Source organism: Gracilinanus agilis, chromosome 1 (genome assembly GCF_016433145.1).
Source record: "Gracilinanus agilis isolate LMUSP501 chromosome 1, AgileGrace, whole genome shotgun sequence".
Lineage (NCBI taxonomy): Eukaryota > Metazoa > Chordata > Mammalia > Didelphimorphia > Didelphidae > Gracilinanus > Gracilinanus agilis.
This window is the reverse complement of record NC_058130.1, coordinates 528,641,054-528,656,683: the sequence shown is the minus strand read 5'-3', so window position 1 is coordinate 528,656,683 and position 15,630 is coordinate 528,641,054. Positions and strand designations below refer to the sequence as shown.

At 34.0% G+C, this 15,630-nt stretch overlaps 1 protein-coding gene across 1 annotated transcript in view; it reads right to left on the bottom strand.

The window, feature by feature from the left end:
* The window catches only part of GAREM1 (GRB2 associated regulator of MAPK1 subtype 1), a 147,656-nt gene extending 134,519 nt beyond the window's left edge, over positions 1 to 13,137 (bottom strand). Inside the window, exon 1 of the mRNA XM_044682820.1 lies at positions 12,999 to 13,137. Coding sequence (XP_044538755.1) covers positions 12,999 to 13,137 — 139 coding nt within the window. The remainder of the gene's footprint in view (positions 1 to 12,998) is intronic.
* Between the last annotated feature and the right edge of the window lie 2,493 nt (positions 13,138 to 15,630).

The following is a 15,630-nucleotide window of genomic DNA, read 5'->3' as shown; positions in this document are numbered from 1 at the left end:
GGAAAACGAGGGGATGCCCTTCAATTGGGGAATGGCTGAACAAATTGTGGTATCTGTTGGTGACAGAATACTATTGTGTTCAAAGGAATAAAGAACTGGAGGAATTCCATGTGAACTGGAATGACCTCCAGGAATTGATGCAGAGTGAAAGGAGAAGAACCAGGGGAACATTATACACAGAGACAGATACACTGTGGTACAATCAAATGTAATGGACTTTACTAGCAGCATTGCAATGATACAGGACAATTCTGAGGGATTTATGAGAAAGAAAGCTATCCACATCCAGAGAAAGAACTGTGGGAGTAGAAACACAGAAGAAAAACATTTGCTTAGTCACATAGTTCGTTGGGGATACGACTGGGGATATAGACTCCAAATGATCACCCTAGTACAAACATTAATAATATGGAAATAGGTCTTGATCAATGAAACATGTAAAACCCAGTGGAATCGCTTATAGGCTATGGGAGGGGGAAGGGAGGGAGGGAAAGAACATGAATTATGTAATCATGGAAAATATTCTAAAATAATTCACTAAATAAATAAATTTAAAAAATTAAAAAATCATCATCTTTCCAGTCACTCAAGTTCATAACTTGGAAATCATCAGTATTTTCACCCTACCTATCCCCTAGTATTTCATGAATCCCATCCTTTTTCTCTGCTCACACAATAACTAGTGGTTCAAGGTCTCCTCGATTCTCACCTACACTAGTACAGTGAACTCTGAAATGGTTCCTTGTCTTCCCTTTCTCCAATCCATCCTCTCCAGAGCTGCCAAAAAGCAAAGATATAATTAAATCACTCTCTTAGACAAAAAATTTTCAGGGGCTCCCTCTTCTTTCTAGGAAGGAAAAACTTATAACTCTTCTCTTCAACATTTAAAATAAGATCTCCACAATCTTCCTCCTACTATAGCTTTCCAAACGCATTATTCCCCTTCATATAATCCAGATTCCACTCAAACTGACTGACTAGCTGTTTCCCAAACTTATTATTCCATTTCCTGTGTTTTGCCATTGTTTTTAAATTTAATTTTTTTTTAATGAATGAAAATCTGCCACTCCTCCCTCCTACCACCTGAGAAAGCAAGAACAAAATCCTCTGTTACAGACATGTACAGGAAAAATAAATTCTCTCAGTGGTTCTGCCTCTGGCTGGTGCTTATAGATATATACACACACGTATGTGGGTATGTACATATGTAAATGTCTCAATCCTCACTCTGAGTTCATCACCTCTCTATCAGGAGGTAAGTAGCTTCTTATTCTTTGTTATTTTACAAGCTATCTCCCCTATGCCTAGAAAGATAGATGCCCTTCTCACCTGTGCTTCTTAGAATCTCTAAATTTCTTCAAAGCTCAGCTCAGTTACCATCTTCCTCTGTGAAACCTTCCTTGCATTCTTTCCAATTAAATAAACATTTATTAAGCACCTACTATGTGCTAATCACTGTGCTAAGGGCTGGGGATACAAAAAGAGGCAAAAGAAAGTCCTTGCTCTAGAGGAGCTTAAAGTCTAACAAGGGGAGACAACATATACACAAAGCAAGCTATAGAGAGAATGAACAGGAAATGATTAAAAGAGGGAAAGCACTGGAATTAAGAGGTGTTCAGGAAGGCTTCCTGAAGAAGGAGGGATTTTAGTTGGGAAAAGATGGAAGTCAGGAAGGTCAGTAGTCAAGAGTGAAGGAAGGAAAATATTTCAGGTATAGTGGACAGCCAGAGAAAATGCCTGGAGCCAGTCACTTCTCTCTCTCTCCATCAAATTAATTTTGATGGATACATAAATTCAGATAAATTTGAATTTGTTTTAGCTGTGCATAAGTTGTATCGCCATAGTAAAATTGATGCTCCTGGAAGGCAGGCATTTCTTAATATTTTTCTCTGGGTTCGCAGAGCCTAGAACAGCCCCATATCAGTCACCAAATAATTATTTGTTGAGTTGAATTAACTATAAAGTTACTTTGCACTACATTGTCTTCTCCACTATAATTAGATAATGCATATAAAAAGCTTTGTAAACCTTAAGTATAATGTTATGAGCTATCATTAATTATTATTATTAATGATTTCACTAAATACCAACAACTCATTTAAACCAAATGTCAGAAAATGTTTTGAAAAGATTAAAGAATGCATTGCCTGCTGTTGAAAAGTATTCCTAAGTAATTTATATTGTTTATAATATATAATATATAATGTTTATACCTAAATACAAAAAAAATGAAGACAAATTATCTTGCTTAGCAACTATTAACTTTTCCCAAAGGTTTTTAATTGAACTTTTTTACAATCTCATCTTTTTCTTTTTATGTAGAAAAGACCAATATATCTAAACTCTAAAGATTTGGGTTCAAATTCTACCTCTATCACTTATTAACTGCAAGAACTTGGGCAACTCCATTTACTTCTCTGGGTCTTAGTTTCTTCAAGTATAAAATAAAGGATTTGAACTAAATAATCTATGAGGTCTTTTCCTACTCTAGGATTGCGAATCTGTGAAGTTGTTGATTGTTATACACACATACACACACAACACATATTCATACACAACACACATGCAAAATCCCTAATACTGAGTATAATTTCTCTCTCTTGTTCTAACAGATGATATCATGGAAGCTATTATCAATCAATTTATCAATGCAGAAATAGCCAAAAAGAGGGGCATTTAGATGGCTATACTTCCTAGCTTTGTGAACCTAGGCCAAGTCACTTAATCTCAGTGACCTAGTCCTTACCACTCTTTTGCCTCAGAATCAATACTTAATATTAATTTTAAGACAGAAGAAAAGGTTTTAAAGAAATAGCCAAGAGAATCAAAAACCATTTTATTTTTTCCCAAAGATAAATATGTATTCCGTAACAGAGTTCATGGATTTTTAAAAGAACAAAGAATTTAAAACCATAACAGTTTTATTCCTTTTTTGAATGAGGGGGCGAGGAATGGAAAACAGATGCTAGACTATCTAAAGAAGTTTTACAACTGTAAGAGCTCTCTAACTCTTAGAAAAGAGACCCTCAGAGAAACAAGGCTCTACAGCCAACTTTGTTTAAGATTCCTGAATAAAATAAAAATATGTTGAACCTTACTGCATGTACTTTCAAAGGTCAAAAGAGATACTCATCTGTATCAACAAATGTTCATTTATATAAATAAAATACTTGCTTTAAAAATCTTTTTTAACAAAAACTACCTTAATTTTGTTTCACAGTATATTCTGAAGAGCAAGCATCTGAAGGTTTATTTAGTAGAGTTAAGGAAAACGAAAGCTTAATGTGAAATCTTTCTGCTATCTGGAACTATAAATACCCTCACTAAGAAGATGCCAAATAACCTCCATTAAACCTTGATAAAGAAAGAGACCAACCAAAGTCTGTCAGTGGAGCTCAAACTCATTTTTATAGCTGATCTTCTCAAAGAGAGAGGGATTAGAAGTCTAAATAAACATCAAAGATATGATTTAGAAAGATTGTTTCAATATCAATATTTAAAGAAATTTAATTACGTTTCAAATTAAGGTTCCTTCCCCTGGAGTCTATGAATTTTTTCAATATTTTTATAATAATTTTAATATAATTAGCTTCCTTTCTAATCTTAAGTATTTTATTTTAAAATGCTGTTCTAAGAAGAGATTCATAGTAAACCAGATTGCCAAAGGAGTCTATGACACAAAGAAAGGTTAAGAACCATTGTTAAAAATGATTAGCTCCTCATGGGCACTTAAGAGACCTTTCTGCAAATCCTATTATAAAGTGAAAAATGTTTCTGTTGTGCAAATAAGCCACTCCAATATATTAGCTTAGTAAATTTAGACCATCTTATGGTGAGTTTTCTTTCAATAAGTGTATGAGGATGTATGTGTGTGTGTGTGTGTGTGTGTGTGTGTGTGTGTGTGTGTGTGTTTTGGGAATTTGTAAAGCGTCAAGTGAATATAATTAATTAACTCAATGAAATGACAGCAAAATTTTTATTGCAGCCTAGATTTTCTTCTATATGGCAATGATCTTAGATGCCTCTCTCCTTGGTCTAGCACTCATCCTTTGCCATTAGGATCACAGCATCCTAGTTTCAGTGTTGAAAATGTCTTCATAGATCATGTAGTCTAAAGTTACAATTTTAGAGATGAAGAAACTGAAAGATGACAATAGATATTGAACTCAAGAGTTTGGAGGACCAGAATTAGAATCTTGCTTTTGATACTTCATAGCTGTCTGACTGAGAAAAACACCTTACTTTACTGACTATTAATTTCCTCATGTGAAATAAAAGCAATAACATCAAAAGGATTATTAATTAAATAATCAAAAGATTATTATGAGGATCAAAAGAGATAATGTATATAAAGTGTTTTTTAAATCTTAATGCTTAGGAAAAGATATATATAATCTTTATTTTTCTATAGAAGTTTGTGGGTTTTTTAATGGCCTAAAATATGAGCATGTTTCATAAAGGCATCATGCAGAGACGAACATATGTATACTCCTTTATATTTCCATTCAGTAATCAAAAGAAACTTAACATATCTGATTTTTATGAAGTTCTATTCAGGTTCTTAATTTTTCTTATTTTTTTTTAATGGTAAGGATGAATTGAGATCCCCCATTACTACCACTCTGTCTATTTCTCCTTATAGTTCATTTAATTTTTTCTTTAAATATTTAGAAGATAGGCCAATGGGTACACATATATTAAGTATGTAAATCAATTCATTTTCTATGTTAATGTTTAGCAAAATAGTTTCCTTCTTTATTTCTTTTAATTAGATCAATTTTTGCTGTTACCTTGCCTGAAACTATTACTATTCCTACTTTTTTTGGGTTCAACTACAGCATGGTAAATTTTGGTTCTACCTCGTATTGTTATTATATTATTTTTTTAAATCCTTATCTTCCATCTTAGAATCAATACTGTGATTAATTTGAATGTGATAAATTCATGCATCATTTAGAGACATACATTTTCCTTTAATGACTACTTTGGCCAAATACCAAAAATTTGGGAAATTTATCATCTTATTTTAAATGAAATTATCTCTGATTTATTTGTTGATCTTCCGAATCTTCAGGATTAAGTTATTCCATTTTCAATTGACTTTGAATACAGTTAGTTCTAAAAGATAGACACACACATACTTATTTCCAAATGTAAATATATATAATCAGCAGGGTATGGTGACCTCCTCTGCCTTGGGATTTCTACCAAATTCAGTGGGTGAGAACTAATTCCATGTGGGTGGGGCATTTTATAATTCTAAATGACTAACTAAGAAGTCACATTAACAGAACCAGAAGTTACCAGGAAGCATCATCAAGGCAGATGAAGCTTAAACCTTGCCCCATAGAAGAGCTTCTCCAAACTCCAATTTGCCTACTGACTTGAAACCTATTTGCTATTGCAGTTAAAGTGGAACTCATTATAGACTGGACTTTGCCCAAGCAGCAATGGACCATGGTGGGGTAGCTCAGAAATGCAGAATTAGGAACTTCTGTCAAATTCTGGCTATTTTCCACTTATATCCTATTGTTTTGCTTATTGGGCTGTGTATTACTTCCTTTAGATGATAAGATAGTAACATTTTTTAAAAAATTGTTATTTGAACAATAAATAAAGAACTTAACCATTGCTATGATGATTTTCTAAGGTTTTATGCCTAAGCTCGGCCCAGCAGACCTTTAAGAAACAAGGTTCCCCTAACACAAGTAGGAGTGGGAATCAAAGTAAAATTTAATAATAGATTTAAGTGTATATTTAAGAGATAACAAAATAGAAAGAACAATAAAGGAGATGAGATGAGATTGTCAATTTCTAGAAAGCAGAGAAGGGATAAGACCTTTACATCTGAAATGCCATGAAAATTCAAGAAGGGATTCTGAAAAGGGAATAAAAAGAGCAGAAAATAATTTTGACAATACTATTCCAAGTCAATTGATTAAAGGGAAGGTATTAAAGGGAGCCAGGATGGAGAACTTCAGAAAAAAAAATTAAACACAAATAGTGGCTTTAACATTAGTGGACATGAGGGAAAAATATAGGGTCTTGGGAAGAAATTGGAATCACATCGATGTCAGGAATTTAGGAGGGAATAGGGTAAGATTTTTTAAAAACAGAGAAAAATGTGTTTTTGCTATTTTGATTGAGCTAACAAAAAACAGTATCCTGGAAATTGATATAAAGATAATATAGGACTAGTACAGAAAAAAGAAAAAGGTGGAAACATAATCTTGATAATCATTCATATGAAGATAAGGCAAATGACAGGTGAATGCCTCCTAAATAGAGTAGAGGGAGATGAGAATAAAGCTTTTAGGATCATCTACAGTGAATGAAAGAGAAGAAATCTTAAATCTAAATAAGCATAATGCATCATTCTCACAGCTTAATAAAGCACCTAAGATAATGCTGACACATAAAAAATGACAGAAAGACTCATCATCTACACTTACTTTCATTTCTACACTCAGCCAGTTCAACTCTCTAGCAGAGCTGTGACTCACCAATTTAATGCAAGCTAGGGCATTCTCCAGTGTATTAAAAAGGAGGGCCTTGCAAAAAAAAAAAGTCCTAGGCATGTCTGAAAAGAGGCTTTATTCATATATTCTCACTCTGCTTTTTACTTTTCTAAGTTCTTTCCTTCTGGTGAAGCCCAGCTTCAGTTCCTGCTCCTCTATGAAGCCTTTGTCTATGGCTTCATATATGGCTATGTCCATATGTTGTTACCTACATCCTGGCTTCCTCAATTGTAATTTAGGGATATCTCACTATATAAGAAGTGAATGAGCAGGACAAGGTCAATTTGTTATCAAGGACCTTTTTTAACCTACCCTTACCACACATTTCTCTCTATTGTGTTCTTGTCATCACAGAACCAATTTTTATTACCATCTAGAATATTTTGGAATCTTCAGTGACTTCCTATTACTTACCATGCAAAATTGAAATTCTATCCCCTAGCATTCAAGGCTATTCCTCAACTCATCATTCCAGCTTCATCTCATACTACTTGTTTCAATGCATTCTATGCTATAACCAAATAGGACAGGACTGTTCTCTGTACCTCTCCATTCATTGAGTTCTTCTGACTGACTTTGCTCACTTTTCCCATAGGAAAGAATAGCTTCCCTCCCCTTTGTCTTTTTTTACACAGGGTTTTACAACCAATAAGTACATATATGTATACGAATATACATAGATATGTATTTTGTAGATACACACACACACACACACACACACACACACAGTCACTCTTAGACTCTCAGAAGCAGAATCATAGAAAAGTCAGAATCCTGATGGTCCTCAGAGATCATCTAATGTAATGCTTTCTTTCTAAGGTTGAGAAAATTGGAGACCTTAAAACTGAAAAATGACTTATCCAAAAAACACAGAGGTAATAAGTAGAGCAGCTAGAATTCAGACTTCAGATCTTCTGGTTCAAACATATTTTCTTTTAGGCTAAGATGCTTCCAACATAGTAGTTATACATATTAGCTATTCAATAAATATTTGGAAACAATGACTTATCCAAGATCATCCATTCATTCAACTGTACCCCTAGAGGAAGCTTTAACATTTTGGTAAAATTAAACATATTTTCTTTTTTTAAGAACTTTAAATTTTAGTGAGGGTAACTGTTTTCTCAACTCTTTCTTTCCCCTGTATGCTTCATTTCTTTTTTCCTTTTTCTTTTTTTTTAATACTATCTTTTAATTATTAATTAATTTAGGACATTTTTCCATGGTTACAGGATTCATGTTCTATCCCTTCCTTCCTCCCACCCCCTCCCATAGCTGAGGCACAATTCCACTGGGTTTTACATGTGTCATTGATCAAGACCTATTTCCATATTATTGATATTTTATTTCTAATAGATTATTAAAACTAGTCAACAGCTGGCTAACTAGGAAAAGCAGTGTTGTTACCTACAGTAAAGGATTTGTTTTGTTTTGTTTTGTTTTGCTAAAAATAGATCTCCTACCAGTTTTTTCTTTTTTTAAAACAATTATTTATTTGATTGTTACATTAAATACCCAGTTAACTTCCTCTCTCCCTTCTCCCTATTAGAGAAGGCATCATTTGTGAAAAAGACTATATATATACACACACACACACATATAGAGAAAGTATTGATAAATAGAAATAAGATATAGTTTATATATAAGCTTTATATATTATATATATAAAAATAAATATATAGTTTATATTTATCCGTTATATTTTATTCATTTATATATTTATATATTTATTTGTTTGTTTGTTTGTTTAAGCTCTTACCTTCTGTCTAGGAGTCAATACTGTGTATTGGCTCTATGGCAGAAGAGTGGTAAGGGCTAGGCAATGGGGGTCAAGTGACTTGCCCAGGGTCACACAGCTGGGAAGTGTCTGAGGCCACATTTGAAACTAGGACCTCCTGTCTCTAGGCCTGACTCTCATTCCACTGAGCTCCCCAGCTGCCCCTTCATTTATATTTATCACTACTTTCTCTATAGTTTTTTTCTTGAAATTTACCCTAAAAATAGTCAGGTCAGTACAATGCAGCAATTAGGGAACCTATAGTTACTGAACTAAAAGTGGCTGGATCAATTCCTAGCTACAATTGAAGTTTTCAGCCATAAGCCTTAATTTCAGTTTATGAAATTCTTGGTATGCCTGGTTCCCTGGAATCAAATGCCAAAATTGTAAAATATGAACATAAATGTGAAAATGCAAAAATATTTTAACCTTAAAAAAACAGAAGTATAAATAAACAAACGTTTTTGCAACCACTGAGTTCATATATTTCAGTTATGATTCTTCCCACATCTCCAGAACAAATTCTTGGTGAAGAGTATTAAGTCTCCCAGATATCTTCATTTGCCCATTCACTCTTCCTTTTTTTATGGTTTTAATGATAGTATACTTTAAATTCAGATTCTGCCTTTTTTATTTTTCCCTCTATCATTTTATAATAGTCTTTCCCTATTCCTCACTAGTCTATTCCAATTAAATTACAGTATTCCATTACATTAATGTACCCGCAATTTATCCATTCCTCTTCTAAAGACATTTAGATTGTTTTCAGCTTTTTTATAATTATAAATAATGCTCTACTGCAATTGAATTTTTTGGATCATACTTCCAGGATGTATTCCCAACAATGGAAATATTGAATCAAAGCATATAATTTTTTAAAACTTTTACCAAAAGAAACTGCTATCCAAAAAGATTCTTTGAAGTTTTAATTCTGCCAAAAATTATTTTTACATCTTCTAAAATGTAGAAAAAAGTCTTCTAAAAAAATTAAAAAATCATTTATTGTTGGTGTTTGGTCATTTCAGTTGTGTCCAACTCTTCGTGACCCCATTTGGGAATTTCTTTGCAAAATACTTGACTGGTTTGCTATTCCTTCTCCAGTTTATCTGACAGACAAGGATGGCAAGGTAACACAGTTAAGTGATCTGCCCAAAATCACACAAGTAGGAAGTGTCTGAGGCCACATCTAAATTCAAGTCTTCCTAATTCCAAACCCAGTGTTCTCTGTGACACCTAGCTAAACACACTCGTGTGTGTGTGTGTGTGTGTGTGTGTGTGTGTGTGTGTTATCCTCTCCCCCAAAATAAGCTCTTGAGCCAAGGCTTTTTAAATTCAATACCCAGCATGATTGTCAATAACATAGTGGATGCTTAACAAAAGATTATTAATTAAGTGGCTCATTTCTATACTTTTTGTTCACTTTTAAACATCTAAGTTCCCTTTCGCATCATTGCAAAATTAAATCCAAATAGTTTAATAAAAATTAAAATGTATTATGTAGCTGTATACCCATCTCCTATGCTGTTCTTTTCCAACATCTTTTGCCTACTCTATGATCACAAGTATAAAGTTCTTTAGATAAAACTTTCATCCAACTAAAAGAAAATTTTTAAAAATTGCTGACACATAATAATAGTCACATCTCTACTTTCGGGATAAAGTAATTATATGCCACATTTAATTAAATTACTTACTAGCATCCAACTCCATTGCAGAGTTAATTGTTGACTAAGGTCAGATAAATCCACACATTTTATAATTCTTAACTCTGAAGTTATTTATTAAACCTCTGAAGGATAAAGTGATTCTAGACAGGATATTATCAACCATCTAGAACTCAAAAGAAAAATATACTAATCTTTACTAGAGGGGAAAAAGTCAGAAGTGGTACCAGAGATATAATTATGACCCCTGAAAGACCCACACCAAAATAGGCCAAATTGAGATAAGGCTAACACTACAAAACCCATCTTAACTGACATATAGGAATGACAGCCTAAGTCATTCCCAATACCTTTTCCTGACTTTCAGGATGGGGGCTGAAGGACAGGCTAAAGGGTCAGGATCAGAAATTCTCCATAATTCACAAGGTCAGAGAAGATATATGATTTCTCTGCTTCCAAAAAAAATTTTCAAGTAAATGAAAAGGAAACAGTTTAAGGTCTAAAAGCAGAATCTATAAAGCTTTTATCAGTCCTATTAAGTGGAGTTTATGGTTTTATTCCTCTCCCCAAATGTCTTTATTCTTAGAAAATAACCTGAAACAGCCAAATATCTGCTGTTAAAGCAATAACATTTCATTTCTATTTTCCTTACTGCATATTAGCAGAGATAAAGATACAATAAAATAATGCTGAAGAAGCACTGCATTTCTGCTGCAACTATGATCATAGATTTTGAGTTGAAAGAGGCCTTAGAAATCTTCTAGTCCAGAGAATCACCATAGTCTACAATTATACAAAGGAAGGTACAGAGATGTAAAGTGATCCCCTTCAAGGTCACACAAAAAAGTGGCAGAATGAGAAGTTGAACCCAGGACCAGTGACTAAAATGCAGGGCTCTTTCCCACTGTTTCGGATGCTCTCTATATTTAAATTTTTATTCTGGAGTTGAAAACAAACAAACGAAAAAAGCAGCATTTCCAGACATATCTTAGAGCACAAAAAGAGGATTCTCTATGAATTGTGAATCTCCACTTCATACCACTTACTTTTCTAAAGTACAAATTCTGTATGTTATTGCGAAGCTGTTTTGCTTGTTTCTTTTTCCTTCTGAACTTTTCTTCTCTTCTGTGCGCCTCAAAATGTATCAATAGATTTCTTTTGGGAGAAACACTATTGACAACCCTCCCATAATGTCTGACCCCCCATTATCTGGGAGAAAAGAAAGGAGGAGAAAATTTTTATAAATAAACATAGTTGAATAAAATGGAATCACACAGTGCCTATGACCAAAAATGTTTGTTTCTCTCTGCATCTTGCACAGATCACTTCTCTATCATGATTCATCATAGGTCATCTGGAGAAGTCATTGCATAGATCAGTATTATTAAGTCTTTGGAAGAAGTTTTTCTTTACAATGTTTTTTTATCCTTGTACAGAGTATCCTTTGGGTTCTACTCACTTTACTACTCTGTCTTCATCAGTTCATTATTAGTCAAGATTCTCTGAGATTGCTTCTTCTTTCATTTCTTAAGGCTCAATTCCATTATATTAATACTACAATTTGTTCAGGCATTCCTCAATTGTCATGGCACCTCCTTAAAGTTTTTTGCTTTTCTTTTCCCACTCTTTTCTCTTTAGGATCACCAAGGTTTGTTTCGTTTTGTTTTGTTTCTGATTATTTCCTCCTTGGAATCACTCTCCTTTTTAACTATCTCCTTTCTTCTACCTCTGCTCTCTTCACTATTTAGTTTTTATGTGTTTCTATGTGAAGGGAAAAGCCTCCTTGTTACTTTGTCCATGAGGTAAAAGTATAATTCATTTGATATCCACTCTCTCCCAAACTTTTCTCTGCATTTATATACTTCTATTTTCACTTTATATACTCCTCTTTTCCAATTATAAGAAATAATTTAATTTCCTTCTCCTTTTCGCTATTTTTCTCTTTGCCCTCTTCAGACATTTAGAATAGAACCAAGTATCTAAAAGTCTTCTATTCTACTAAAGACTTAAATCTTTTACCTTTTGTAATATTGTTTTTGAACTTTACCATCGTTTATATTAGAAGCTGACAGGTCTTATGTGATTCTGACTGAAGTTCTTATATACCTGAACTACTAGTTTTTGGATGTTTGCAATATTTGTTCTTTGATATGGTAACTGAATTTTAACTGACCTTCCTGGAACTTTTCCATTTAAGATTTCTTTCAGGAATCAAAGAATGTAGTCACTTTGCCTGCTAGTTCTAGTACATCTGAGTAAGTTTTTATTTATGATTTCTTAAAACACAATGTCTGGGCCTATTTTTATAATTTTTGTTGTGTAAGAAAGAGGAATTTTCAATGTTTTCAAATAGTGCCTCCTTATCCTTTTTTCCAGGTTAGTTTCTATTCAAATATATTACATTTTCTACTATTTTTAAATTTTGTTCTAATATTCTTGCTGTTTAACGGAATCACTTATTTCTGTTTGGTCTATTCTAGTTTTCAGGGAGTCCAAGATTTGTCACTTTCTTCTAAGCTATGTATTCTCCTTCCAATTTCTATCTCCAGTTTTTTACCTTTTAAAGGACAAGAGTTTCTTAATATTTTTTATGTCGTGGGCTCTTCTTCCTTTGGCAGACTGATAAAGCCTATGGACCCCTTCTCAGAATGTTTGATTTTTTTTAAATTTGTAATTGAAGGAAGTAATAATTTTATTTAGTTGTTAGTGAAACTCGAGATGTATTTTTTCCCAAACAAATTCAAAAATTCCCTGAAATCTATCCAAAGCCTAATCCTTGGACCCAAGGTTAGGAATATCTATTCTAGATATTCAGGTAGTCCTTGTAGAAAATCCTTTCTTTTTTTCTTTGAGTCTCTGCTTGTAGTTAAATGCTCTCACCTTTTGGGAACCTCTAGATTTGGAGCATTTTTTATATTGGCCAACGTTTTAATTTACTCTTCATACATTAGGAGGCTTTGTGTCAGGGCAAGGCTGCTGGTTTTGGGTGGGGCTAACCTGCTTAGTCTTGTCTTGGGTCCCTTGGGTTCCTCTCCTTACCTCTTTCTCCCAGATCTAGGTCACCTTGGGCCTTTGAGGTCAAGCACTTATCTTCAGGGCCCATCTCAGGATACAGTGTTAGAAATCTCAGGGCCTTTTGTCCTGAACTGTCCCAATGTGGGTGCTGTAATGTGGCCATTTTTTGTGTGTCATGGACTCCTCTCTTCTTTAGGGGAGCCCTCTGCCCTTGTTGCCTCAGGAGACAAAGATCTGCAGGTTATACTCAACCTTATCCAGTCTCTGGCCAAGTTGGAGGGGCTGCCCAGTGCCTAGTGTTCTTTTTATTGGAGGCCCACTTTCTTGTCCTCAGGATACTGGTTGATCTTTTATGGAATTTTGGTATGAGTTCCTCAGTGGATTTACTGATTATTATTTGGCCTATGCAAACTTCAGGATTTTGTTAGAATGGGTGTGTGGGAGGTAGGCAGCTGGTTTCCCTTTCAGGAAGCCATCTTGGCCAGAAGTACAACTGACTCTTATATTTGTTTTGAATCATGGTCTAATTGTTTCATGAATGTACACTGTCTCACCAACTAATCAAGTGTCTTTTCTACTTCTTTCCCACAATGCAGAGATAGAGTAAGGACTAGTAAATATTTTTGAATGAACAAGTCTGGGAGAAAACAGGATATTATTGTTAAATAAAATTATTAATTAATTGTCCAAATCATAATCATCCTCTAATTAGCCTGTAAGAACAAGGTATCTTTCACTATTCTTTAAAAATGGTGGTGAGATAAAGTGATCCAATCATTCTGGAAGGCAATTTGGAATTATGCCCAAAGGGCTTTAAAAGAATGGCTGCCCTTTGATCCAGCAATGCCACTAATAGGTTTGTATCTCAAAAGATTTTTTTAAAAAGGTGAAAGGATCTGTTTGCACAAAAATATTTATAGTTGTGCCTTTAGTGGTGGCAAAAAATTGAAAAATGATGGGATGTCTCTTAATTGGGGAATGGCTGAACAAATTGTGGTATTTGATGGTGATGGAATACTATTGTGCTATAAGGAATGGTGAATCCTCATGATTTTAATAAGAACTGGAAGGACCTACACAAGACCTACACAAAGTGAGATTGAGTGAAATGGGCAGAACCAGGAGAACATTATACACAGTAACTAAAACATTGTGGAATGATCAAATGTAATAAATAGACTTTGCTACTGATAGCAATGCAGTGATCCAGGACATTCTAGAGGGACTTATGAGAAAAAATGCTATCCACATCTAGAGAAAGAACTGTGGGAGTAGAAATGCAGAAAAAAACCATATGATTTATCACTTTTTAATATGGGTATATAATTTTGGTAAAAGATTACTCTATTACAAAACTGAATAATATATAGGTAGGTTTTGAATGATAATACATGTATAACCCAGTGGAATTGCTTGTCAGATCCAGGAGTGGGGAGGGAAGAGGGGAAGGAGAAACATAAATCATACAACCATGGAAAAATACTTTAAAAATAAAATATTTTTAAAAATAAATAAAAATTAAATGGCAGTGAGGAAATAATTGTCCACACACATTGTTGTGAGGTAGGCCCATTCGTGCAGTCCAAGAGATCCAAAATACTATATATGACTCTTGTCAATTGGAAAGAAAGGTTTTCTTTGCTTCCCTTTCTGCCTTAAGTAGAATTGCTTATTACAAAATCCCACAAGCAAATCAGGAAACAGATTAATATAGAAAAAGCATTAAGTGGTAATAAAGTAATGGGAGAAAAATCTAAGTAAACAGGATGGCATAAAACAAGGAAAGATATAAAAAGAAAAAATTATGGGGCTATAAATCTCTCTTCTCTTCAAATCATTAGTGAACAAAAACAAATCCTCTTCTTTTCAAAGGAATACTATTTGTTATATTTTTGGGGGGGGCATAAGGAGATTTTTGATTCAAAAACAGAAGTATTATTTTCTTTGGAGGCAGAACCAAAATTTTAGTTGTGAAATATCAAATTGTAATGTATTAAAAGTTGAAAATATTAGGCTAAATGGTGAAAAGAAATTTAGCAATTTATAAAAGAAATTATGTTATTCTTAAGAGTATGCTTATTTATAGTAGTGGTACTATGAACCACAGACTGCAAAGACAAAGCAACACTTGTGTCTTGTGAGGAAATATTCCATTCATTAAAATTCATCTATTTGCAAACAGAATAAAGTGATCCACATTATACATCAATTAACTTAAGCTAGGGGATGGCTTCTATCCTACTCAGATACTCCGGTTAATGGTAGCATTCTTCATCACTGGTCATCTGGCCTGATTGGTCATTGTGTAAATTGTTAACATTTCCTCCCATATCCCCCCAAATTGTGTTGTTTTTCCCTTGAAATAAAAGTTTTATTTCACTGTTAAAAAAGATAAGAGATTAGACCTATGATTTCATTGTTATAGGGCAGTGATGGCAAACCTTTTAGAAATGGAGTGCTGGGTCCAAACCCCATCCCACCCCACAGACTGAGTGCCATGCTCTCAAGAGACCATGTGCCATGCCCTACCCTCTTATCCCACACAGGGGAGGGAGGAAGTGCTCCCATTGGGCTGCTGGGCAGAGGGGCAGGTGATGTGAAAAAATGTCAGGTGTAGTGGAGAGAGGAAAGGGAGCAACTCTGCCCGAGTCCTTCT